At 43.8% G+C, this 27,386-nt stretch overlaps 1 protein-coding gene across 1 annotated transcript in view; it reads left to right on the top strand.

Moving 5' to 3' along the window:
• The first annotated feature begins 8,946 nt into the window (after positions 1 to 8,946).
• LOC138767165 (acetylserotonin O-methyltransferase-like) overlaps positions 8,947 to 27,386 on the top strand; it is a 51,048-nt gene continuing 32,608 nt past the window's right edge. Inside the window, exons 1-2 of the mRNA XM_069944473.1 lie at positions 8,947 to 9,018; positions 14,231 to 14,405. Of these exons, the coding sequence (XP_069800574.1) occupies positions 8,947 to 9,018; positions 14,231 to 14,405 (247 nt within the window). The remainder of the gene's footprint in view (positions 9,019 to 14,230; positions 14,406 to 27,386) is intronic.

Raw genomic sequence — 27,386 nt, 5'->3', positions numbered from 1 at the left:
TTCACGCAATTTAGTATGTTATCATTTCTAAAAAGTATATATTACACCCAAAGCAAATATGTTATGATTACAGATCGATATGTTTCACCTGGTGACGTGTATTATTATTTCAAGTACCGGTATTACAAGCAGGTATATATTTCATCAGAAGTATTATGCTATTATTCGAACTAGTATATATACCACTAAGAATAGTATATTATTGTTACCAGTGAATAAATACTACTATCACAGGCAGATATATGCCTCTCCAGAGACAGTATGTTACTATGACTGGCAGATGTACATTTCACCTAGGGAACTGTGTTGTCATTGTAAAACAGGTATATAAAATATATTTCACCTACAAATAGTGCGTTATTAGTCTATATCAGGGCCGGACTGGGACTTAAAATCAGCCCTGGCAATCAAACCCCAGCAGCCCACATATCATATCCCTCCCTATATATCATGGATAGCGGTATAAAATACGAGCTGTTGCAAATTCTACTTTATTTAGCCATGTCCCCCACTACTCCCTTAAACATGTGAACCCCACCATCAGCACCTAAAAATAATGCTATAACATAATCTGCTGTGGATTTGATGCAGCATATTTATGCACTCATTCAACTGATTAAATCAGAAGCATCAAATCCGCATTGGATTAGGTATGAACGTGCCCTTAAAGGGAACCTGTGAGGTCTATACCAGGTAACACAGCTGTAGATCCCAGCGTACAGATCAGGGATCGGATCTTTAGTCCAGTGTAAACCTCTATAATCTTTCTTTTCATTACCAGCTGAAGTGTCACAGAGGTGGAGCAACAGCAGCACTTTCTGCCCCGCCCCTTCCTGCTCTGACTGATGGACGTATAGGTTAGTGCTGCTGCTGCCGCTGCTGTTGTGAAACTTTAGTTGGAAATGAAAAGGACAATTATATAAGTTTACACTGGACTAAAGATCAGTGATATCTCCCTCACCCCTGTCTGCTAAGAGCTACAGCCCTAGACCTGGTACGGACCTCACAGATTCCCTTTATAGGAGAAAAACATGGCCACTTTCTTCCAGAAACAGCGCCACACTCTTCTTCAGTTTGTGTGAGGTATTGCAGCTCAGTTCCATTGAAGTGAATGGAGCCAAGTTGTAATAACCATACACTGAGGACAGGGTGGTGCTGTTTTTGGACAAAAGTTACAATATTTTTTAAATACCTTTTATCCTGACTATGTTTGCACACCATATAATGGCAGTCAAAGCTACATAATAAGCTGCTAGATAGCCATTTCCTACTGGATATCCATCTATCTATCTATCTATCTATCTATCTATCTATCTATCAGTAGGGCCCCAGGAAAAATTGAAGGATATATAATGGTAACATGGGTAAGAATTTTCTGTGCATGATAATACTGTCATAGTTAATAACACCAGTAAGCAAATATTATCACCACACTGTACACGTTACTGCCATACTGTCACTAAGCAAACCCACCAATATTGCCAATACTACCAGTATATAAGTAACAAATAATATCACCACACCATGAGCACGGCCATTACCACCACATAATGACTAATACCGCTACACTGTGACTGAATACAATCCACATATATATCCATATATATATATATCCATATATACAATCCATATATAAAACACTAATATTACCAATAATACGAGTAATACCATCACACCATGCCCACTACTCTCACCATACAGTGACTGGATAATACCACTATACCATCACACCATGCCCACTACCCTCAGCATACAGTGACTGGATAATACCACTATACCATCACACCATGCCCACTACTCTCACCATACGGTGACTGGATAATACCCCTATACCATCACACCATGCCCACTACTCTCAGCATACAGTGCCTGGATAACACTATACTGGCACCAAATAACAGCCACTATATAAAGACCAATATTCTCCCAAAGCAGTGACAATAGAACACAGGTGTTACACTCTGTCCCTCCAGCTGTTACAGAACTACAAATCCCATCAGGACTGGACAGCTAAAGCATGACGGGAATTGTAGTTTTGCAACACCTGGAGGGCCGGAGTGTGACACCCCTGATACTGAGGTAGATCCCAGCTGTATAAAGGTTCTGCAGACATTATAAGTGATTATAGTGCAGTTACATCCTGTCACTCACAGTAGGTGTCTTCTCTGCATGACGAGACGTCCACTTTTCCTTTTCTTCTCCATCTGGCTCCGGCCATCATGAAGGCTTCTCTGGCCATGACTCCTCCTCTCCACGGGATCTGCCAGACAGACATTTTAGGCTTCATGCTCCAGCAACATCCTCATCTATACATCCCCCCATATAGAATAGCCCCCCTGCTGTACATCCCCCCCTATAGAATAGCCCCCCTGCTGTACATCCCCTTATATAGAATAGCCCCCCTGCACCCTCCATATAGAATAGCCCCCTGCATCCCCCCATATAGAATAGCCCCCCTGCATCCCCCTCCTACATAGAATGCCCCCTGCATCCCCCTCCCATTTAGAATAGCCCCCTGCATCCCCCTCCAATATAGAATAGCCCCCGGCATCCCCCTCCGATATAGAATAGCCCCCCTGCATCCCCCTCCCATATAGAATAGCCCCCTGCATCCCCCTCCTATATAGAATAGCCCCCTTGCATCCCCCTCCCATATAGAATAGCCCCCCTGCATCCTCCTCCTATATAGAATAGCCCCCCTGCATCCTCCTCCTATATAGAATAGCCCCCCTGCACCCCCTCCCATATAGAATAGCCCCCTGCATCCTCCTCCTATATAGAATAGCCCCCCCCCTGCACCCCCTCACATATAGAATAGCCCCCCTGCATCCTCCTCCTATATAGAATAGCCCCCCCTGCACACCCTCCCATATAGAATAGCCCCCTGCATCCCCCTCCCATATAGAATAGCCCCCCCCTGCACCCCCTCCCATATAGAATAGCCCCCCTGCATCGTCCTCCTATATAGAATAGCCCCCCTGCACCCCCTCCCATATAGAATAGCCCCCCTGCATCCTCCTCCTATATAGAATAGCCCCCCCTGAACCCCCCATATAGAATAGCCCCCCTGCATCCTCCTCCTATATAAAATAGCCCCCCCCTGCACCCCCTCCCATATAGAATAGCCCCCCTGCATGGCCACATGTGAAGGGGTTAAAAAAAAAAAAAATTCTCACCTCACCTCGCTCCCAGCAGCTCCCAGAGCGGCGGCTCTCCTCTCTCTCCTCCAGGTCCTCAGCGGCGCCTCAGGGAAGTGACGTCACCGCTGGGGGCCTGGTGGAGGTGGCTGCAGACGTGCCTGCGCGCGGCACGTCTGCGGCCCTCGGCACTTGGGAGGGGAGCAACGGGGCGGAGACACGCCACCGCAGCCCCCTCCCGCCACCTCCCGCCACCACAGCCCGCTCACCTTGGCCCGGCTGGCCCGCTCCTGACGTGCTCCGCCAATCAACGAGGGGCCACAGCGGCGGGCCGCATCGGCCCCACGTTGATTGGACTGGAGGAGCATGTCAGGAGCGGGCCGCAGCGGTGATCTTTTTTTTTTTTTCTATTGGACAGCCCGGGCGGCCCACAGACTGGTAATCTGGCCAGCCCAGCGGGCATTTGCCCGCCTTGCCAGATTACCAGTCCGGGCCTGGTCTATATGTTAGTATACGAATAGCCATAAACACACGACAGCAAATCCAATAAGCTTCTAAACAGTCCTCTGTGGATATCAGCAATTAGTCCTGGATTAGTAAAAGGCAATGGGGGAGATTTATCAAACATGGTGTAAAGTGAAACTGGCTCAGTTGCCCCAAGCAACCAATCAGATTCCACCTTTCATTCCTCACAGACTCTTTGGAAAATGAAAGGCAGAATCTGATTGGTTGCTAGGGGCAACTGGGCCAGTTTTACTTTACACCATGTTTGATAAATCTCCTCCAATGTGTATTAATGTATTACAGCAGATATATAATCACCTAGAGAAAAAATATATTATTGATATCAGCTAATATAGATCTTACTAACAAATAATATATTACTATTACAGGAGGTATATACCCAGAGAAATTTGTTATTATCACCAGCAAATTTATATTTCACCTAAGACCATATGTTGTTATTACGGACAAATATCCAGTATATGATCTATATGTAAATAAACTACCAAACTAATAACCTGCAACACAGTTATTCCTGATTAGCAATAATTACGCCCAGATTAGGAACAGTTGATAACAGCAATCAATAGCAGTTAGTCCCAGCAACAGTAAAACCCAAGTTAGAAATAGTTGATATCAGCAAGTAATAGCAGATAGTGCCAGCAATGGTAAAACCCAGGTTAGGCATAGTGGATATCAGCAATTAACAGCAGTTAGTCCAAGCAATGGTAAAACCCAGGTTAGGAATAGTTGATTTCAGTAATTAATAGCTGTTAGTCCCAGCAATGGTAAAACCCAGGTTAGGAATAGTTGATTTCAGTAAATAATAGCAGTTAGTCCCAGCAATGGTAAAACCCAGGTTTAGGAATAGTTGATATCAGCAGTCAATAGCAGTTAGTCACAGAAATGGTTAAACCCAGGTTAAGGAATAGTGGATATCAGCAATTAACAGCAGTTAGTCCCAGCAATGGTTAAACCCAGGTTAGGAACAGTTGATATCAGCAGTTAATAGCAGCTAGTCCCAGCAATGGTTAAACCCAGGTTAGGGACAGTTGAAATCAGTCATTTATAATAGTTGGACCCAACAATGGTTAAACCCAGGTTAAGAATAGTCTATATCAGTAATTGATAGCAGTTAATCCCAGCATTGGTTAAACCGAGGTTAGGAATAGTTCATAACAGTAATTAATAGCAGTTAGTCCCAGAGTAACTTCCTGGTTAAATCAATGTTCATTAATCTGTGTATACATATAGCCATGGAAGAACAGGACAGTAGATCCAATATTCTCTCAAACAGTCATTCGTGGATATCAGCAACTAATCCCCAGATAGCAAGGAACAATTCATCTCATATTCTCTTGAGCAAGTACAAATGGGTTAATAAACACACTAGGCGATTTTCTCCCACTGTGTCCCCTGTATTCCTCCCCTTTAATTCTCTATAATAGGGGTAGTATTCTCCGCTTGGCAGTGTCTAATAACACTAATATCACTTGTCCTTATCTGCGGGTTACCACGTCTAATTCGGGGTGCCTACAACGTCCGCTCACCCGACCAACTCCTCTTGCTTTTTTTTTTTTAAAGGCACCTTTCAACACCCCCACCGGCCCTCTTACTGCCGATGGAGCTCTCTGGCTGCTGCTCGCCTGTTGCCCCTCTCACAAGCTCCGAGCGACTCCAGCTTACTCCTTCCACAGACGTGCGGCGGCCCAGCTCTTCTCCTCGTATTTTCCTTACTGCCTTATCCTTAACACAAGCCGACACCTTCCAGCACTCCAACCTGCCCCTTTCACTGCCGATGGAGTACTCCTGCTGCAACCAGCCTGTTGCCCCTCTCACGAGCTCCAGACGGTTCCATCTCCCTCTTTCCACACGCATACTGAAGCCCGACTCTCCCCCTCATGGTCTCCTCACTGCCTTATCCTCTACTCAAGTCTAAGAGCCCTGGCCCGCTGATCAGCTAGCTCCGCAGACAAGCAGCTGGACCCGGCCACACCGTCCTCCACTGTGGCCCAGTCGCTACGACCACCGGTCTCACAGCCAACGGCCTGGTATGCAGTACCCTGAGGTGAGAGCAACTTCTTTGCTATCCGGGATCCTGATCAGGACAGCGATCCCTACTCAGAGTTCTCAGTGCATGACGAGGACGAGTATGTGGTTGAAGCAGCCTTTGATTATGATGACACAGAGTACGCAGCTACTTTGGCTCCACCACCACGTTCCCGTGCTCCGGCCACAGCAAAGCCGCAGGGCCACAACCCTTCTGGGGCGGGACCGCCTCCACTATCTCCACAGCCGCAACCGCAGGCTCACAAGAGTAAAATCAAGCAGCTCCTGGATGTGCTAAAAGACATTGCTAAGCAGCCACCCTTCTGTCATCCAGCGGCAGAAAAACAGCAGGCCTCAGCGGTACCAGCACAGTCCCGGTCCAATGGCGCAGCTACCAGGAAAGTCACTGCAGCAGAGCTGGAGAGAAAACTAATGAGGCATTATGATCAGCCCCGTCCTGGTTAAAAGCCCCTAGAGAGACGGAGAGCCACGGTACTATCGTTTGACAAAGACAAGGGATAAGGACATACGAGTGAGTCGTCGGGCCGTAAAGCAGTCATAATTGCCTGGTACCTGACATAACCTGAAGGAAGGTGAGATCATGGAATATACTCCTTACACCTTTGAGGGACTCAGATGGGCTGGTGTGATCACCAGACTTAAATCCTATGTACAGGAACCTTACACACCTACTGCATCAAAGGACTGGAATGAGACCTGGGAAGAGTACCACCAGCCCTGGAGGAACAAGTTGTTGTGGCTACAACCACTGAATGTCAGGCAGAAAAACGCTACTGCAACCATTGCTGTCCCTCCTGCAGCAGCTGTCACAGAGGTCAGCACTGTGTCTCAAATCCAGCCTGAAGTCACCTACAACGTTGCTGTGACCACAGCTCCATCACCAGTCACTACTACAGCTTCAACCATGACAGAGGAGTGTGTCTGTTGCAAAAGATTTGGATCCAGATGTCTACTTCCGGCACAGCCAAGGAAAAAGTCTACCAAACTGGCTTCTAGACGATCTCTAACCTTTTAGAAAGGGTGTCCCCCAAAAGGAATGCTGAAAAGGACACTATGCTGTCCCTAGGGCAGTTCGGATGAGCTGCTCTGTTGAGCCACATTGGCTCCTACAAGTTCTTGTGTGTCCCCAGTTGCAACGACCCTGTTCAAGATCCTGCACCCGGCCTAGCCATGATCCCCCTCCCTAAATTCCCCTTTCTTGTAAGGAAGGTGCCTCACTATTGTTGTTTTAAAAGAGGAACTGATGCATCATGGCACTACCCAGAATGCATATGGATAGATGCATCCAGTATCCCAAGAGTTTATGGTGGACGATTTTATTATTGGCCAAAACAACAAAGTGACAGTTTTATGTGTATATGTGCTCTTAAAAGTATTTTTGCTATAACATGTTCTAATAAATCAAGTTGTGCCTTAAACGTCCAGTCTTTTTCTCAAGGTGTTACGCCGTGGACGGCTTTTCTCAAGTGGGGGAGTATGTGGTGTCCCACTAGGGTGTTACTGATGTTCACACCCTTCGCAAAAGTCTGTATTTTTTGTGGTCTTATTACAGCCAAAGTAGTATTTGAAGATGACCACTAGATGTTGCTTTATTATATATTGAAACGTGAGAGCTGCACAGCTGAAGTGTCTCAAAGGGTTATTGTATTTATGTGTACCAGATTCTGCGAACCAGTAGGATCTTTACTTTTTTCTGTCCTATCACTTTCCCTTTTTGCTCTTCTGTTGCACTCTTTCCAACCAACCACAGTGCACCTTACATGCTGGATAGAAAGTTAGTCCCTTAGGTGAAGGAGGAGTGTTAGTTGAGCTTCTGTGGTCTTACCTGGGCCCTGGCCCTCTGCCAGGTCCCCCCTAAAAAGTCATAGCCTTAGTCAGTACCCTGCATGGGTAGGATGCACAACAGTGCTCTCTTAAAAACTTCTTGCAGTGTTAAACCCCCCCAGGAGAGGACTAGCCAACAGATCATCTCAACCCACACCAAGGACTAGGAGTAACCACAGTGCAGTACAGTATCCACTAAAGAGCCAAAGAGCTAGGAACTGATCCGGGTGGAGCAAAGTTACTGAAAAGACTAGGAACTCCTGGAAACCCTCAGCACTCTGCTCTTCCTAGGTAACAAGGTCTGGGGCCTGTGTCACCCATTAGTATGATTCAGCCAAAGCTAGTGGGCATAAGGTGGTGTGAAGACTATAGGAAAGTCAATACGCAGGCACAGGTTGTCTTCTCCTTCCATTGGTGTGGGACAATCTAGGGGGTTGGGGCCTAGAGCTTTAGGCTGGCCCTTCCAATGGCTGCTGAGGGGGCGATGCCTATGCGGCGATGATGTCATGGATGGGGGCGAGGCTAAGTGGCACTAAGTGCCCTCCGATTCTGCACAGACGTAGTGACACGACCGGCCTTCTCCGACTAGACTGGTGCGTCATTGCGTCTGCAATAACGGCTACATTCTTTGTTACGTGCTGGATCATTGTTTTTCCTTGAACATATTGGCACACACCAGCCAGGTGTGGATCCGCAGCATCGGAGAGCCAACAATCGGTTAGCTGATTATCTTTTTCTTCACTTGTCATTGCGTCTGCACAGGATGGCTTTAAACTGGGACCAAAAAGATTTCTCATGGCTAGGAAGAGTTAATATAATTCAAATGAACTCACTCCCATTACTCTTTTATCCATTTCAATCTATTTGTATACTACTTCCCCGCTTCTTTTTCCTGTCATTCTTCTGCTTATTTTCCGGTTATGTCTGGATGCGTAGCCATCCCTGCATAGCCAAGAAAACTTTAGTCCAACCCAAAATCATGGGGGGTTTAGCCCTGCAAAATTTGTATTTGTGCTACTTATCCACATTGTCCAAAGTTAACAACTGTTTTGTTATGCTTTTAATCCATGTATTATATGTCATCCACATTTCTCAATTCTTTTCTCTCAGTACCCCCCTTCCCTCTTTTATATATCCCTTTTATATCTCTCTTTTTTTTTTTTATCCCCAATGTCGTTAATGAAAGTTCCAATGAGAAAAAAGAAATGATTCCCTCCTGGCTTTGGTTGAAAAAATATTGCATAGGCATTTTTTCTAAAACCAGTGACTGTGAAACTCCTCCTAAACATTCTAATGGAATTCCCTACAAATACTGAAGGTCAGATGAAGAATCGATTGTCTGAGCCTTCTCTGCAATAGCACATCTCATCTGGAAAGCAGCACATAAAGGCTGACTGCTATAGCATTCAACATGTCTTTCTTGAAAAAACTTAGGTATCCACATAAATTTCTCGACTATATGGATGGATTTATAATCTCAAAGGTAAGATATATCATTTTTACAAATTTAAATTCAATTTCATTGAGCACAAACCATTTTAAGCATTTGTCTGTGGACACTCTAAATTGTGAGTTTTTTTTTTATATATATATTCCGTGGCCTTTGCTTCATAGTATAAACAGGAAAATAATTCATGTGTGTCTTGCTTAGCTAAATTATATGGGCTATGCTTAGTGAAGAATAACAGTATGGGGGAAATTTATCATACATGGTGTAAAGTAGAATTGGCCCAGTTGTCCCTAGCAACCAATCAGATTACACCTTTCATTTTTCAAGGAATCAGTGAGGAATGAAAGGTGGAATCTGATTGGTTGCTAAGGGCAACTGAGCTAGTTCTTCTTTACACCAGTTTGATAAATCCCCCCCCCCCAAATAATTATATAACCTGAAGACACAGCATTACAGTGCACATATTAGGATACATCACATATCTATTATCTAAGTTATCTAAGTCAAAAGTTAACGTGAGAGATTAGTTACTCACCTGACACCTTACTTTATTGCTTGGCCCTTAACTCTGATTCCTGACTCTGACCTAGACCCTGATTTTGGTAATTCTGGCCAATGGAACATGTGCCTGTGCTACAATAAAATGACCCTTCCCTTCCAGTTGTGTAAAAGAGTCTGTATTCAGCCAGAGATGAAGTATCCTATGAGAGGCTAATCTGTTAGTCAATCAAAAACTCTATGGGGGAGATTTATCCAACTGGTGTAAAGTAGAATTGACTTAGTTGCCCCTAGCAACCAATCAGATTCCACCTTTAATTTTTCAAAGAATCCGTGAGAAATGAAAGGTGGTATCTGATTAGTTGCTGGGGGCAACTGAGACAATTAGACTTTACAACAGTTAAATAAATTTCCCGTATATGTTAGCAAAAACTGTATGTAGAAAACTAAATAAAAAAATGAAAACCTGTAGAGGACCCTTATAACTGAGTAGTCAGGTGCCAGCATCAAGTATAAATGTAAAGGAATAAAGTCAGGTATTAGAGCCAGAGGTGCAGTCTCCAGAATCTCATCTTCCTCCCCTCGCTGAAAACACTCAAGTGATGTCAATCAGGAGTGACTGACATGGCGGGAAGCCAATGGCCCTTTACTCTCTCAATTGGAGCACCGCATTTAACATAAGCCCTTTATTAGGAGCACTGAAATTAAAAGGGCTAGGCTGAACAACCAGGAGCTAGGGGGCCCAGCATTTGCCCAGACCGAGCCAGATTCTGCAGGTCTGGTCTGTTCCTGTGAATGCCGCTCTAGGTCTGGTCCCATCAGAGAATTCTGACGTCCATGTACTAATATTGACCCCATACAGCATCAGCTATTATCGATGTGTTAAGTGTAAGAAATTAAAATATCTCCTCACATGTCTAAATGAATGTTTTTTTTTTTTAATAATAATTAACTAATTACCTGCCCCAGTGTATGGAGTTAAAATATATATATATATATATATATATATATATATATATATATATATAATGCCAACCAGTAATGTATTACATTGCGGGAAGAACACCAGATTGCGGTTGTCAACACCAAATAAAGTAGCTGTTTTTATTCTGTTTTGTTATTGTAATAAAAAAAAAATAGCTTATATCTAACACAATTGGAAGATTACAACTGACACCCGCTGTGTATAGAGCAGAGCAGGCTCAGCTCCATCCTACTCCTGAGCCTGCTCCATACTCCCTTTCATATCTGCTGTGTCAAATGTACAGATCAGCAACATGAAAGATTTAAAGGAAACGTGTAATCAGAAAATGGCCTATTCTTTAAATCAAGTTTTTACGTATAACATATTTTCAAAACATTTTTGTGATTTTTTTTTCTCTTAAATCTAAATATAAAATAATTCTTGCACATTTCCTTCTGGTCAATAGAACTCTTAATGAGCTGAAATATCAAGTTCTGTTAGGATCACTTTACAGCAGTTTCATCCTAAATATTACAGGCAGGATTATATTGAAAGGCGGCACCAGTGTTTATATCATTTTGTTGCTCTGTTCAGTTTTGCCATGACCTTTGACATGAAACTATCTTCCACAACCTCACCTGTGTAACAGAGTTTGGCTGTTCCTTACTCATTTGTGAATTTATTTCAACCTACGTATAAAAATGCTGATCATTATCACCTGTTTAATATCATGCCCCCTGACAATAATTTAACGTAACCCCACATAATATAACAATTGATGCTCTTTCAAAGGCAGAAGATGTTCTTACCTAATAATTTTCTGACACAGATCTGCCAAAAACTTTTGCAACAGTATTGTTTACTATTTGGGTTTATATCAGTTTTTGTTCTTCTGTTTTGGTGTTTGCCCTTTTTCTGGCCCTTTTTGCAACTTTTTTGTGAGTTATTATAAGGAGTTATACATGAGAATTTATATGCTCTTTCCCAGTGTTGGGCTGGGGTATCTGGGGCCCACCAGAGGCTATGATACTGGGTGCCCACCAGTAAAGAACCAGTGAGAAACGACATGACAGTAAGTGTTTGTGTAGCTTCTAAAGCTGGGGGTCCACCGGAGGATCCTCCGGTACTCTGGTGAGCCAGTCCGACACTGCTCTTTCCCCTCTCATCTCCAGGTATATTGTTGCATTCCTCCTCATCTTTTCAGTAACAGTGTCTGTGCATTTTAAAGTATCTAAATAAAGCTTTGTAGCTATGGTATTTTGACCTATTTCTTTTAGTATAAATATAATGCATAGGTTTTCAGCCACTATTAATATGGACAAGTAATTTAAACTACTGATGCATTTACACATTAGGAAATTGTATTGTTCTCCAGTCAAGTTCTCACAGCACTTATTTTATATTATTTTTTAACAAAATAAAAACTCTCAAAATAAGTACTGGTCAGAGCTCAGCCTCTTCATCTTTTCTTCATTACCTCTGCATAGGTCAAAGAGCACAGACTAAAAAACTTTTCCACTATAGTGAATAGGGTTCCAGTCTGTTGTGGTCATGTCCATAAGGCTTGCCATGAATCAAGTTTTTAGATGTTGCAACAATAGCTTAAAGGGGTAGTGCACAAAAAAAATGTTTTCTTTCAAATCAACTGCTGCCATGAAGTGCCAGAGATTTGTAATTTACTTCTATTAAAAAATCTCAAGCCTTCCAGTACTTATCAGCTGCTGTGTGTCCAGCAGGAAGTGTGTTCTTTCCTGTCTGACACAGTGCTCTCTGTTGCCTCCTCTGTCCATGTCAGGAACTGTCCAGAGAAGGAGCAAATCCCCATAGAAAACCTCTCCTGCTCTCCAGACTGGAAATAATACCACTTTCTGATGGGCATACAACAGCTGATAAGTACTGGAAGGCTTGAGATTTTTTAATAGAAGTAAATTACAAATCTCTGGCACTTCATGGCAGCAGTTGATTTGAAAGAAATTTTTTTTGGTGCACTACCCCTTTAAAGCGAAACTGTACATGCATGTAGCCACTCCCTAACTACCAGTACCGCATTGTCAAAGTCCTCATGCCGTGTCCAGTTCGGGGGGTCAGCCTTTCTTCCACTGCCCTTATTTTGAAAAAAACTAATTTTATTGCTGCATCACAAAAATAGTTTTTCTCCAAAAACTGGCACCAGGTCCATGTCCTCAAGCCGTATATGTGTTAAAATAATGGAGCATAATTTTATTAAGGATGAAGTGCCGTGGTTGTCCTTTCTACTTGTGAATATACTGGATATACTGTTGCTACTATTTAACCATTGAGCACCGTCAAAGGGGGATCAGAAAGGGTTAAAGCGAATGTACGGCACTGTTCTATTCACAGGCAGCGGCCGATGTCAAGCACTGGAGGTGGCTGGTAGGGATGGTCCGAAACTGCCAAGGTTCGGGTTCGTATGAACCCGAACGCTCGGCATCAGATTTCCGCTTTCTGCCCTCTCCGTGCAGCGGGTGGATACAGCGGGAGGACCGCCTGGAAAACTGGGATACAGCCTATGACTATGGCTGTATTCCAGTTTTCCAGGCGGTCCTCCCGCTTTATCCACCCTCTCCACGGAGCGGGCAGACAGCGGGAATCATTTCTGAGAGTTCGGGTTCGTACAAACCCGAACCGAACTCGGTTCGGACCATCCCTAGTGGCTGGCCTACCCCCAGTGGGAGGAAAACCCAACCCCTCTATGATGCGACTCCATTGATTCTAATGGAGCCGTGTCATAGAGGATCGGGGCTTTCCTCCCACTGGGGGTGGGCTGGCCCACCTCCACTGCTTCACCCCCAGCCGGTGCCTGTGAATAGAACAGCACTGTTCATGGAATCCGGGCTGCGGTTCAAAAAAAAGACTACTCCGTGCCACGACCGTTCTATCCATGGGCAAAAAGCAAATATACCTGATGGTACATACGCTTTAAAGAGAGACTGTTGAATACATTCCATGTGAGTAGTGTCAGTGTTTCTTTCTTCTACTATGGTTAACTTATGTGTTATATTTATACTAAACGAAATAGACCATAATCCCATATTTAAATAGCTTTATTTTGATACTTTAAATTGCACAGACACAGTTACTAAAACCATAAAGTGGGAAACAACAAAATATGTGTATAATTTCTTATAACTATCACAATACAGTTGCAAAATGTGACACAAGAAGGGCAAACACCAAAGCAGTATAACACAAACTACTATAAAGACTAGAACACAAACTACTATAAAGCAAAATGGAAAAGCAGTACTATGAGAAAAAAATTTGCAGAACATTTAGCTGTTATTTTTATCAATTAACAAAATACAAAGTGAATGTATAGAAGAGATTTCTGAATCAGTACAATATTAAGTATAATCAACTCCTTCCTATGAAACAGCATAAATTCCTGTAGGTATACTCGCACAACAGGGATTATGTAAAATGATAGTCAAGTGTCATGATACACCAAATATATTAGAAGTGATAATAATAATAATCATTAATAATCATTTTCATTTTTAAGTTAAAACAAATTGAACCTATAAAAAAGAAACAGCTGTGTAGGGGGGCTTAAAAATGGGTAAGGAACAGCCAAACTCTGCTACAGAGGTGTGGTTTTGGAAGTAAGATCCTTAAATATTTGCACATTATAATATATTAGGCAATCAAAATGCAGTAATATCAAATACAGTAAATACATACATATGCATATAACTGTAACCTAATTCTAGTACTAACAGGTGGTACAGGTTCTAAAGTAGTTTGTCTCTTCTTCCCTTGTAGACTATGTTTGCAGCATGTGAGCTGGGAGTTTTCGATCTACTACATGAAGTACAGGAACCAATGTCAGCAGCAACAATTGCTTCTCGCTTGAGTACCAATGTAGATAGAATGGAGGTGCTGCTTGATGCTTGTGTAGGACTGGAACTTTTACAAGTTGATTTAAAAAACAATAAAGGTAACAATTCCAAGAATTAAAAAAGTTTACCTCTTAGGGTACACATCGTTAAACTGAATATCATCATATGTAAAATATTCCATCTTAGTAAACTGCTCCCACAGAAAATGGTCGCTTAGTATAGACAGCTCTGTACTATGTACTATGCTGAGCCGCCATTTCCTGTGGGAACAGCAGATTAGCAGGTGTTGTGAAAACGATGACAGCGCAGAAATCAGGAGACAGTGGGCAACCCGGGAACCGGCAGATGCCACGTAGCGGGACATGTAAGTATATGGCACTATTATGTCCCCAACAGCCCTTGCAACAACATAAATCAGTAGTTTATGCTGGGCAACCCCTTTAAAGGGGTTGTCCGGCGATAAAAAATTATTCACAGAATAACACACATTACAAAGTTATACAACTTTGTAATGTATGTTATGTCTGTGAATGGCCCCCTTCCCCGTGTCCCACCACCCCCACCCGTGTACCCGGAAGTGTGGTGCGCTATACATTACCTGTCACGTGCCGACCACGGTCTCCGATCCTCAGCAGTGACGTCTTCTTCGGGAGGCCTCCCGAAGAAGACGTCACTGCTGACGATCGGAGACCGTGGACGACACGAGATGCGGTGAGTATAATGCACCACACTTCCGGTTCTAGCGTGGGTGGGGGGAAACACGGGGAAGGGGGCCATTCACAGACATAACATACATTACAAAGTTGTATAACTTTGTAATGTGTGTTATTCTGTGAATAATTTTTTATCGCCGGACAACCCCTTTAAGCAAAAAGGATTTGGGACACATATTAAAGGGGTTATTCAGCGCTACAAAAACATGGCCACTTTTCCCTCCTCTCTTGTCTTCAGATTGGGTGGGGTTTCAAACTCAGTACCATTGAAGTAAATGGTGCAAACCACACCTGATTTGGAGACAAGAGAGGGGGAAAAGTGGCCATGTTTTTGTAGCACTGGATAACCCCTTTAAGAGGACAAAATAGGTATTATTTATATGGAGATTCTCCTATGCTTAAATGTTTTAAAGAGACAGTGTCACCCCCTTTTGCATTTTGACTGCTCTCCACAGGTGGAAAGGGTAAATGTTGAAGCTTTCATTACTTATTTTATATTATACCACATGGTGCTTGTTCTGGTAAAAAGTCGTTTTTATCACCTGTGGATTGGTATATGTGGGCGGTGCCCCACGGCCTATGTGCCACATCGCTCCCCTCCTAGGGCCACTTAGCCCTGCCCCATCCATGACGTTATCACTGCATAGGCCCCGCCCCCTCAGCAGCCATTGGCAGGGCCAGCCTAAAGCTCTAGACCCCACCCCCCTAGATTGTCCCACACCAATGGCCGCTGAGGGGTCGGGACCTATGCGGTAATGATGTCACGGATGGGGCGGGGCTATGTGGTGCTAGGGACGGAGTGATGTGGCACATAGGCCTCGAGGCCCCGCCCACATATACTAATTCACAGGTGATAAAAACGACTTTTTACCAGAACAAGCACCATGAGGTGTGATATAAAATAAGTAATGAAAGTTGTAACATTTACCCTTTACACCTGTGGAGAGCAGTCAAAATGCAAATAGGGGGTGACAGTGTCACTTTAAATCCAATAAGATATATTGAGAAAAATATGCAATGTCACAAACTAAACAATAAGCCTCACTTAGCTTATTTTAGCTAGTATGTCTATTCAAAATGAATGACTTGCCCCTACAATTTCCCATTGCCTAACATGTGGGATATAAAAAGTCCAAGTGCATTCATACTATTCACAAAACACCAAGGTGACTTCATATTGTCTTCTAATTTACAGCAGGAGTAAAAAAAATTTTTTAGGGCTTATTCACAAAATTTTTTTTCCCTCCAATTTCAATGTTTCCAAAAGAAACAGAGAAGCGCGCGTTTCCTAGTGCATTAACCGGATAACATGTAGGTGAGTTCTATGCAATGAAGCTCACTCACCTGACCGAGTTGTGCCACGATTTAGGCACAACTCTATGAAGCATTTGAGGATGGTGTCACCGCAGCCAGGATAGGAGCACCAATGAATTGGTGTGTGGAATAAGAGGTGATGATCCAAGACGGACCAGAGGACCAAGAAGATCTCCTTTTTGACCGGTGCTGGTGCTCAGAGTAACCAGATTGTTGGCGTGAAAGTGTACCGGATAAAGTAACACGTAGATGCATTTCTTTACCATAAGGTGTTTTATTCAGTGCAATGCGTTTTGGCCCGACAGTGAAAGAACAGGCCTTTCTCATCCTTGAGAAAGGCCCGTAAAAAAAAAAAAAGTTGGTCAAAAAAAAGAATAAGCAGATATTTTTCTTATAATGTTTCTTGGTTCTACTCCTGATGTTTCGGAAAGATATGGAAGGAGGGGAATGGGGTTGTTATACCTTTAAAAATCTAAAATAAATCATGTTTCCAATTTACATTTGTTATTTTTTTATTTTGTTATCATGATTTAAAGGACAAGTGCCATGAAAAACTTTTTTCCAGTAATTGAAGCACATTACAAAGTTATATAACTCTGTAATGTGCTTCAATCACCTATCTGCCTCCCTCCCCTGTCTTTTCCCCCCTCCACCCCCCACCAGGAAGTGTCCTGACTCACACTGACCTGATTACTGTCGTCACCGTTACCAAGCTCTTCTCTCAGCTCCTTCTCCTGTTACACTAGCCTCCCCCCTCCCCTGCCTTGTCAGGTGACAGGCTTGCTCAGCTCCCATTGGCTGAACAACTGCAAGCCATCACTTGTCACATCTCACTTGCTTATCTTCCCTCAGACTGACTCCAGCACATAGGCAGCTCCCCCCTCCCCTCATACCCTCTCTCCTGCTGCCGTGGACTCAGTGAGGGAGTCATGTCACTAGAGAAGATAAACTGAGCAAGCAGAGTCACCTGACAAGGAGGGGAGGGGGAGGCTGATGTAACAGGACCTAGACCAGCCCTCCTGCTGATGACTCATCCTCACAAGAAGGAGCTGCCTGGTGACGGTGACGACAGTAATCAGGTCTGTGTGAGTCAGGACACTTCCTGCTGGGAGGTGGAGGGGGGAAAAGACAGGGAAGGGAGGCAGATAGGTGATTGAAGCACATTATAGAGTTATATAACTTTGTAATGTGCTTCAATTACTGGGAAAAAGTTTTTCATGGCACTTGTCCTTTAACACAAAGCCATACTTACTTTGATCCAGGACTGGACCTGGATACAAGTAAGCATAGATTTGTTTTAAAGCGTGATAACTAAAAAAAAAAAAAATAATGGATGTAACTTGCTAACATACTTTATTTTACATCCCCTGCTGATTTACATTTTGAGGCTGGGTTCACACGCTGTAACTGTGCGGCTGTTTTTTTTATGCGGCTGTAAATGTGCGGGTGAAACTCCGGCCGTGGGAAAAAATAGACATGCGGCTCAAAACATACGGTCATTTACTTGGAAATCTGGTTCAACTAAAAATAAGAAATAAAATGTTAAGAAAGTGATGGAAACACCTCTGGATGCATCTGGGAAAGCAGGGAACACAGTTTACATGAATTGCTATTACCGGGGTTTGCGATCCTCTGCACTAATGCCGATGTCTCTCATGGTTAATATATTGAATTAATAAAACACATTTTCTGTCTAATAAAGTCCCTTTTATTGTTCAATAATTAAATGTAAACGATTCCATCATTTTGCAATTAAATATACTGTTAAAATAAATATATATATAAATAAATGTATATTTATATATATATTTATTTTTTGACAGTATATTTAATTGCACAATGATGGATTCGTTAGAATTAAATTATTGAACAAAGAAACTGAATTTATTTCCACGAAAATGTGTTTTATTAATTAAATATTAATTAGTACAGGAAGCTCTATAAGCCGGTAATTCATATTCCCGGCAATAGAGCATTCTGTACTAATCATCACTTTACTTTAATGAAAACATCAAATGTTTCTTCTAATTATGTTGTGACAATAGCATTATTAGAAGAAACATTTAGAATTATATGTGCGCTCAGCTGATTGGCTGTTCGGCTGAGCGCACATATAATAAGCCGGTCCGCAGCACAGTGACTTCATTGTGCTGCGGACCAGCGAAGAGGACACATCGGGACATCGGATGGTGAGTATAGAGCTCTCCCCACCCCCTCCCCGACACTGCACCCCTCCCAGCAAGGAAGGGGGGTCAGTTAACCCCTTCCTTGCTGGGATGGGTGCAGTCTGACATCAGTCTGGCCCCCAGGGGGTTAAGGGGGATGCAATACATCCTCCCTTAACCCCTTGGGGGTCAGACTGTAAGCAGCGATCTGTAAAGATGTTGCATAGTGTAAGGAGCACAACACCGCTCACAATGATGGGTGTTGTGCTCCTGTTTGTGTGTTTTTTGTGTGTTTCTCCCTTTTTGTTTTTCAGATATCGGTATCCTGGGGATTACGTCGGATTCCATGGACTACGTCGATGACCAGCGGTTGTTCTTAGAATTTTTTTAATAAAATGGTCAATGAGGGGTGTGGGGGTGTTTTTATTTGAATAAAAAAATATTTTAAACTTGTGTCTTGTCTTTATTTCTTTACTTTATAGACTTAGTAGTGGAAGCCGTCTAATAGACGGAATCCATTACTAAGTTGGGGCTTAGTGTTAGCCGGTATAAAATGGCTAACACTAACCCCCCATTATTACCCCAGTACCCAATGCCACCAGGGGTACTGGGAAGAGCCGGGTGCCAGTGGTCCCGTCGCGTCAAAATTGGCGCTCCTGGACCGGGCGGCAGCAGGCTGGTAAGATTTAGGCTGGGGAGGGCCTAAACCAATGGCTCTTCCCACCCTGGTGTTACCAGGCTGCTGTCGTTTGGTTTTTAACCCGGCTGGTTATAAAAATAGGGGGGACCCTATGCGTTTTTTTTTTAAATAAATAAATAATTAAAAAAAACGCATAGGGTCCCCCCTATTTTTATAACCAGCCGGGTTAAAAACCAAACGACAGCAGCCTGGTAACACCAGGGTGGGAAGAGCCATTGGTTTAGGCCCTCCCCAGCCTAAATCTTACCAGCCTGCTGCCGCCCGGTCCAGGAGCGCCAATTTTGACGCGACGGGACCACTGGCACCCGGCTCTTCCCAGTACCCCTGGTGGCATTGGGTACTGGGGTAATAATGGGGGGTTAGTGTTAGCCATTTTATACCGGCTAACACTAGGCCCCAACTTAGTAATGGATTCCGTCTATTAGAAGGCTTCCACTACTAAGTCTATAAAGTAAAGAAATAAAGACAAGACACAAGTTTAAAATATTTTTTTATTCAAATAAAAACACCCCCACACCCCTCATTGACCATTTTATTAAAAAAATTCTAAGAACAACCGCTGGTCATCGACGTAGTCCATGGAATCCGACGTAATCCCCAGGATACCGATATCTGAAAAACAAAAAGGGAGAAACACACAAAAAACACACAAACAGGAGCACAACACCCATCATTGTGAGCGGTGTTGTGCTCCTTACACTATGCAACATCTTTACAGATCGCTGCTTACAGTCTTACCCCCAAGGGGTTAAGGGAGGATGTATTGCATCCCCCTTAACCCCCTGGGGGCCAGACTGATGTCAGACTGCACCCATCCCAGCAAGGAAGGGGTTAACTGACCCCCCCTTCCTTGCTGGGAGGGGTGCAGTGCCGGGGAGGGGGTGGGGAGAGCTCTATACTCACCATCCGATGTCCCGATGTGTCCTCTTCGCTGGTCCGCAGCACAATGAAGTCACTGTGCTGCGGACCGGCTCATTATATGTGCGCTGAGCCGATCAGCCAATCAGCTGAGCGCACATATAATTCTAAATGTTTCTTCTAATAATGCTATTGTCATAACATAATTAGAAGGAACATTTGATGTTTTAATTAAAGTAAAGTGATGATTAGTACAGAATGCTCTTTTGCCGGAAATATGAATTAACGGCTTATAGAGCTTCCTGTACTAATTAATATTTAATGAATAAAACACATTTTCCTGGAAATAAATTCAGTTTCGTTGGTCAATAATTTAATTCTAACGAATCCATCATTGTGCAATTCAATATACTGTCAAAAAATAAATATATAGATAAATATACATTTATTTATATATCTATTTTTTTTAACAGTATAATTAATTGCAAAATGATGGATTCGTTAGAAATAAATTATTGACCAACGAAAGTGTCTTGATTACAAAGAAAATGTGTTTTAGTAATTTAATATATTAACTATTAGAGGCATCGGCATTCGGCATCATTGCCGGCTATTTTTGAAGTACTCCGTACGGACCGCCTGTCAATCCTCGGCCGCATGTTCAGCCGCAAACAATGGTCTTGTTCATTTTTACGGGTCCGTTTACGATAGGGCCGTAGATTCAGACATAGTGTGCACTGTGCAGCCGCATATCCTATACTTCCAAGCATACACACGAACCACCAAAAATACCGCCGCACAATTACAGCCGCAAATACAGCCGCACTGTTACAACGTGTGAATAAAAGGTGAAAGTTATAGCAAGACACTTTTAATACTGTTCAGATGAAATAAGACCAAAATGAGTTCCAAATATTGACCAAAATAGTGGTCCAGATTTACTATGCAAATACACCAGAATTTTTGCATCAGAACTCTCAGGCCCAATTCACACATCAGGGAAATCTATACAGATTTCTTATCACAAAATATGGATAGATTTCCTGACCCATAGGGCGCAATTGATCACGCCCACCCAGAAAATAAAATCTGGAAATGTACTAAATGTACTATATATACATGTACTATAATTGTCCATAATTCTGACATGGATGCCCCATAAGACCCTAAGGGTATGTGCGCACGCGCATCTCTGCCCGTGCCATTGACTCGATTCTATGCACAGGCGGATTCTGCTGTCCGTCCAAAGAATTAACCTGTTCATTCTTTGGGTGGACAGCAGAATCCGTCTGTGCATAGAATCGAGTCAATGGCACGGACGGAGATACGCACAGGCGAGTGACAGAATCCGCGACAGGTTATCTGCCTGGATTCCGTAGTATGCACATTTCCTAAGGGAGCACCTGGAATTCTGGACAATTACAAATGTGCATCCAGCAACTGTCCAGTATTCCGGACAGCTAGTCCAGGCCAGCATCAGTATACAGGCAAGTTCTGTTCCTGGCCCTCTATCTGTACGCACCCCCATTCCCCAGCATTTAGGTACACAAGTGATACCACCCATGCTCTCGCAGAGCTGGAGATGGTAGGTGAGTATGTTGTTGGTTTTTCTTACGGTCAGGAAACATTGATGGTTTTCTGAAGTGTTCCTAAGGGTTTTTGATAGTAAAAACAGCCATGGACAAGGACATGAGGCCTTAGGCTTTGCAACACATGAATTTTCATTGCATTTTTATTGCAATACTGTATCATTTAAAGCGTAACTGTCATATTTTTTTATTGCAGAAATCAGTAGTATAAGTGATTTTAAGAAACTCTGTAATAGGTTTTATCAGCCAAAAAAGCCTCCTTCTGTACTCAATAAGCAATCTCCCAGCCTCCCCCCCTGACTTCTTATCTGTGCATTATCAGGCAAACACATCTTCATTACAGAGAAGCCAGTGAAGACGGGCTCTGCTCTCTCCATTGTAAGCCTATGAAGGGGGGTGGGGCTGAGGGAGATGAGGGAGCAGGAAGAGGTGACATGAAGGTCAGCTGTTTGGAGACTGTCTGGGCACCTAAAACGCAGGATTCAGGGGTCAGAAAGGTCAGTGCTTATCTATGAACTTACTGAGAGAAGATTGCAGGGTGTTGTGCTTTGCAGGACTGCTCCGTGCTCAGTCACTCCTAACAGCCCCTCCCCTCTCCATAGCCACATAATGGACACAGAAATCCTGCTTCTTCTGAAGTGAGGGGGGAGGCTGGGAGATTGCTTTTTCAGTCCAGAAGGAAACTCTTTTGGTTTATAAAACCTATTACAGAGTTTCTTAAAATCACTTATTCTGTTGATATTTAATGTTTTAAAAAAAATGACCCTGAAATGACAGTTACGCTTTAATATACTACTTAAAATGTACCTGTCATTATTATTTTCAAAATCTAAATCAACAGTAGATGTGAAATAAAGCAAATTTGCAACATACATTTATAATTTTTTTTGTTGGTATCATGTTGTAAAACAAAGCTGAACTTACCAGAAATCCAGGTTCAGTCTCCTGAAGACAGATTTTTAGTCTTGTGCTGGTTGTAAAAACAGACTAAACACAGGAATTCCGGCCAGTACAGAGAGTCACGGCTCAATGTTTCAAACTTTCTTTATATCACATCTACTATTGATTAAGATTTTGAAAGTTATAACCACAGTGACACTTTAATCATTTTATTATAGTGCTTGAAAAGCACTATATTGTAATCCGTATTCTTCTTCTTCTTCTTCCGTTTCTTCTTCTTCCAGCTATTTTTCGATCGGATTTGTCGTTTTTAAGAAATATATGTTTAAAGACCCCGAATTTCCCATAGAAAATAATGGCCCATTGCAAATAATGGCCACACTCTAACCACTAACAGCCAATCACAGCACATATGCAAATAGCTGAAATATAGCAGCCAATAGGAACTCTAAGGTCTCGTCAGGCATGTATCACACCATCCACAGTCACATGTCCACTATTGGCCAACAGAAAATGTAATATATGGAAGGTCCTTAACGATTTTGTCTCACTGACATGAGTAAGATTGTCATGGTAACCGAGCAATGATCTTACCATCATAAGTACCCAGATCGCTCTTAAAGGGACCCAGGTCGCCCTTAAAGGAACGCAAGTCGCTCTTAAAAGGACCCAAGTCGCTCTTAAAGGGACGGGAGCCAAGTCGTTCTTAAAGGGACCCAAGTCGTTCTTAAAGGGACCCAAGTCGCTCTTAAAGGGGCTGGACCCAACTTGCTTTTAAAAGGAAGGGATCCAAGTCGCTCTTAAAGGGAAGGGACCCAAGTCGCTCTTAAATGGTCCCATGTAGCTCTTTAAGAGATCCAAGTCGCTCTTAAAGGGACGGGACCCAAGTTGCTCTTAAACGGACGGGACGCATGTTGCTCTTAAAGGGGCCCAAGACCCTCCAAAAGGTATGGGACCCATGTCGCTCTTAAAGAGACCCATGTCGCTAGAGCGACCTGGGTCCCTTTAAGAGCGACCTGGGTCCCTTAAAGAGCGACCTGGGTCCCTTTAAGAGCGAAATGGGTCCCTTTAAGCATGAAATCGGTCCCTTTAAGAGCGACCTTGGTCCCTTTAAGAGCGACCTGGGTCCCTTTAAGAGCAAAAATGAGTCCCTTTAACCTCTTAAGGACCCATGACATACCGGTACGTCATGGATCACTGTCACTTAAGGACCCATGACGTACCGGTACGCGGGTCCTTTAAGAGGGCGCCGCGGCCGGCCGTGTCCCGATCGGGGGAGATAGCCTGCTATAATACATAGCAGGCTATCTCTCCCTGTCGGCATGGGGGATTTGGAACCTTTCCGGGCCATCGGTGACCCGATGACCCGAAAAAAAATGTTGGTCGGTGCTGTCCGAGGACGGCAACGACCGCCATTACTGTAAAAAGTAATGGAGATCACGGTACCACCGGCCCGGCCGTTCACGGCGTTCACGGTTCCCACAAGTAATAAATACCTGCTCTGGACCCCTCAGCTAGGTAGCTGAGGGGTCCAGAGCAGGTATTTGTACATTATTCACCTGTCCCGGGGTCCTGATCGGCGTCTTCCGGGTTCTCTTCTTCTTGTCGGGTCTTCAGCTTCTTCCGTGACGTCCCAATTGGCTTTTTTCGGCTCCAGCGTCGTCTTTTTTCGGATTTTTTTGGCTCCAGCGTCGTCTTCTTTCGGATCTTGCACTCTGCTGCCCTCTAGCGGCTGATAAGTGTAATACACGTATCAGCCACTATAGGGATGTTCAGAATGTAGTAAAAGTTTTGTTTTTTTTTCCAAATTTTTTTTTTCTATTTTCCGCACCCTATCGCCGCTGAGTGTTGAAAGTGCGCTGCTAATCAGCAACTCCTCCTTTTTGGCGTAGGGTGTTTTTTTCTATATCCTACTGCCACGGTCTACTGATAAGTGCCGCACATAAGTGCGGCATTTATCAGCAACACCATTTTTGGCGTAGGTTTTTTTTTTATACTTACTATAAAAAAACACGTAAAAAACACTACATTACACCACACTACACTACATTGAATAAAGTTTGACACTACACCACTACATACCCCATATACCAATCCCTATATAAAAGTGGCCCCCGGCGTGTTTTCGGTATCGGACGCATACGTTATTATTGCCTCCGACACCGAAACAGCCAGTGAGGATGAATGGGGGGATCCTTCGTTCCTCCATTCATCCTCATCCTCATCCTCCAATGACATATCTGGGGGTAGCGTAGCGTATGCTGCCCCCCAGACACGTCTTTTCCGCCAATACCGTCCCAATAAGAGATAACGGTATGGCGTATGAATACATTGGACGGAGAGCGGAATCCGCCCGTGCATAGAATGGAGTGTGACACGAGCGGAGACGTGCGCCTGCATCAGTCCGCCGGTGGGTGCCAGCTGCGGAATGCACAAAGGGTTATCCTTCGCCATTCCGCAGTGTGCACGTAACCTTAGAGTGTATGAAGGAAGGGACACCCGAATCCTGCCTGCCCCCAGATGCCCCCCCCATCCTCAGAGTTAGTGGGGAGATCGTTTGGGAACTTATCTTCCCACTGCTGGATAAAAGTCACCACCTGTACGGGGATAACTCTTATACCAGCACCCCCTCTTCCGGTCCCTCGCTGCCCGAGCTACTGTAGCTTGCGGCACGATCTGAAAATATCAGAAGTAGTAAGAGAGCCCAAATATTTAGTAGCCATGGAGTGGACCCAGCGCTTCTGGATATGAGGGACCCCGTATCCCTACAGGACAACATTTTCCAGGTGACGTCCCCCACACTGGAAAACAGGAGACCCCAGAAGAAGTGCAGAGTGTGGCGTAACAGGGGGATCAGGAAGGACGCCATTTTCCAGTGTGACGCCTGTCCTGATCACCCCAGCCTCTGCATACTGGATCGCTTCAAGGCGTACTACACGTCATTGGGGTTCTACATTATCTAAATTCTGTCCCTTATTTCTATTTCAGGGGTCACGTTGATCCAGGGATTATTCTGATCGCCATTATGGAGTCAGGAAGGAATTTTTCCCCTGTGATAAAGCTACTGTCGTCTGCCTTACGAGGGTTTTTTGCCTTCCTCTGGATCAACACAGGTTGAGTTTGATGGACACCTGTCATTTTCAACCTTATAAACTAATAATTGGCCTAATACCCCCAAATAAATTAGAATTGTCCCTTTTCCCCAGCTAAATAGATATGGCCGCCATTCCCATTAGAGGATGCCATGATGCAATTAGAAAGCCTCTGTGCGTCCAGGACAGTAGAAACCCCCCACAAGTGACCCCATTCTGGAAACTACACCCCTTAAGGAATCTAACGAGGGGGGCAGCAGGGATATGGCATCCTGGTGACGGCCACATTTGGGACGTGAAAATGAAAAAAAATATATTTTTTATTTTCACGGCACATGTTCTACATATGTGCCTGTTACCAGTGGGGTCCATATGCTCACTGCACCCCTTGTTAGATTCCTTATGGGGTGTAGTTTCTAGAATAGGGTCACTTGTGGGGGGTTTCTACTGTCCTGGCAGCACAGGAGCTTTGTAATTGCGACATGGCCTCCATCCTCCATTCCAGCCTATAAATGGCGCTCTGTCCCTTTGGTGGCTTGCCCTGTGCCCATATGGCAGATTATGTCCACATGTGGGGTATTTTCGTACTCAGGGGAAATTACCCTACACGTTTTGCTTTTATTTTCTTTTTTAACCCCTTGTGGAAATGGAAAAAAAATAAAGGCTAGACCAACATTTAGTGTAATTTTTTTTAAAATTTTACTCTAAATCATTGATCTTGTCTTGATTTTTTCATTTTCACAAGGGGCTAAAAGATAAAAAAAAAACACAACGTGTAGCGCAATTTCCCCTGAGTACGGAAATACCCCACATGTGGACATAAAGCGCCATGCGGGTGCAGGGTAAGCCTCCAAAGGGAAGGTGCGCCATTTTTTTTTTTGAGGCTGGATTTGGCTGGAATGGATTTCGAGGGGCCATGTTGCATTTAAAAGGCCCCTGTGTTGCAAAGACAGTTGAAACCCCCCACATTATGGAAACTACACCCCTCAGGGAATGTAACAAGGGGTGTAGTGAGCATATGGACCCCACTGGTGACGGGCACAAATGTGGAACAATGTGGCGTGAAAATGAAATATTACATGTTTTACACTATAATGTTGGTTTAGCCTTGAATTTATCATTTTCACAAGGGGTTTAAAGAGAAAAAAAACATAAAATGTGTAGAGCAATTTCCCCCGAGTCCGTAAATACCCCACATGTGGACATGTGCGCCAGGTGGGCACAGGGCAAGCCTCCGAAGGTAAGGAGCGCCATTTGGTTTTTAGAGGTTGGATTTGGCTAGAATGGATAATAAACGCCATGTCGCATTTACAGAGCCCTTGTGCTGCCAAAACACTGGAAACCCCCCACTAGTGACCCCATTCTGGAAACTACAACCCTCAAGGAATCTAACAAGTGGTTCAATGCGGATATGGACCCCTTGATGACGGGCACATTTGTGCCGTGAAAGGGAAAAAATGAAAATTTTCTCTTTCACTTCACATTTTTCCACATTTGTGCCCATCACCAGTGGGGTCCATATCCTCACTGCACCCCTTGTTAGATTCCCTGAGGGGTGTAGTTTCCAGAATGGGGTCACTTGTGGGGGGTTTCCAGTGTCTTGGCAGCACGAGGGCTCTGTAAATGCGACATGGCCCTTGAAATCCATTCCAGTGAAATCCATCTTCCAAAAGCCAATTGGCGCTCCTTCCCTTTGGAGGCTCGTCCTGCGCCCGCTTGGCACTTTATGTCCATATGTGGGGTATTTC

The sequence above is a fragment of the Dendropsophus ebraccatus genome, chromosome 11 (genome assembly GCF_027789765.1).
Source record: "Dendropsophus ebraccatus isolate aDenEbr1 chromosome 11, aDenEbr1.pat, whole genome shotgun sequence".
Taxonomy (NCBI): domain Eukaryota; kingdom Metazoa; phylum Chordata; class Amphibia; order Anura; family Hylidae; genus Dendropsophus; species Dendropsophus ebraccatus.
The sequence above is the reverse complement of the archived record's forward strand: the minus strand, read 5'-3'. Positions and strand labels throughout refer to the sequence as shown.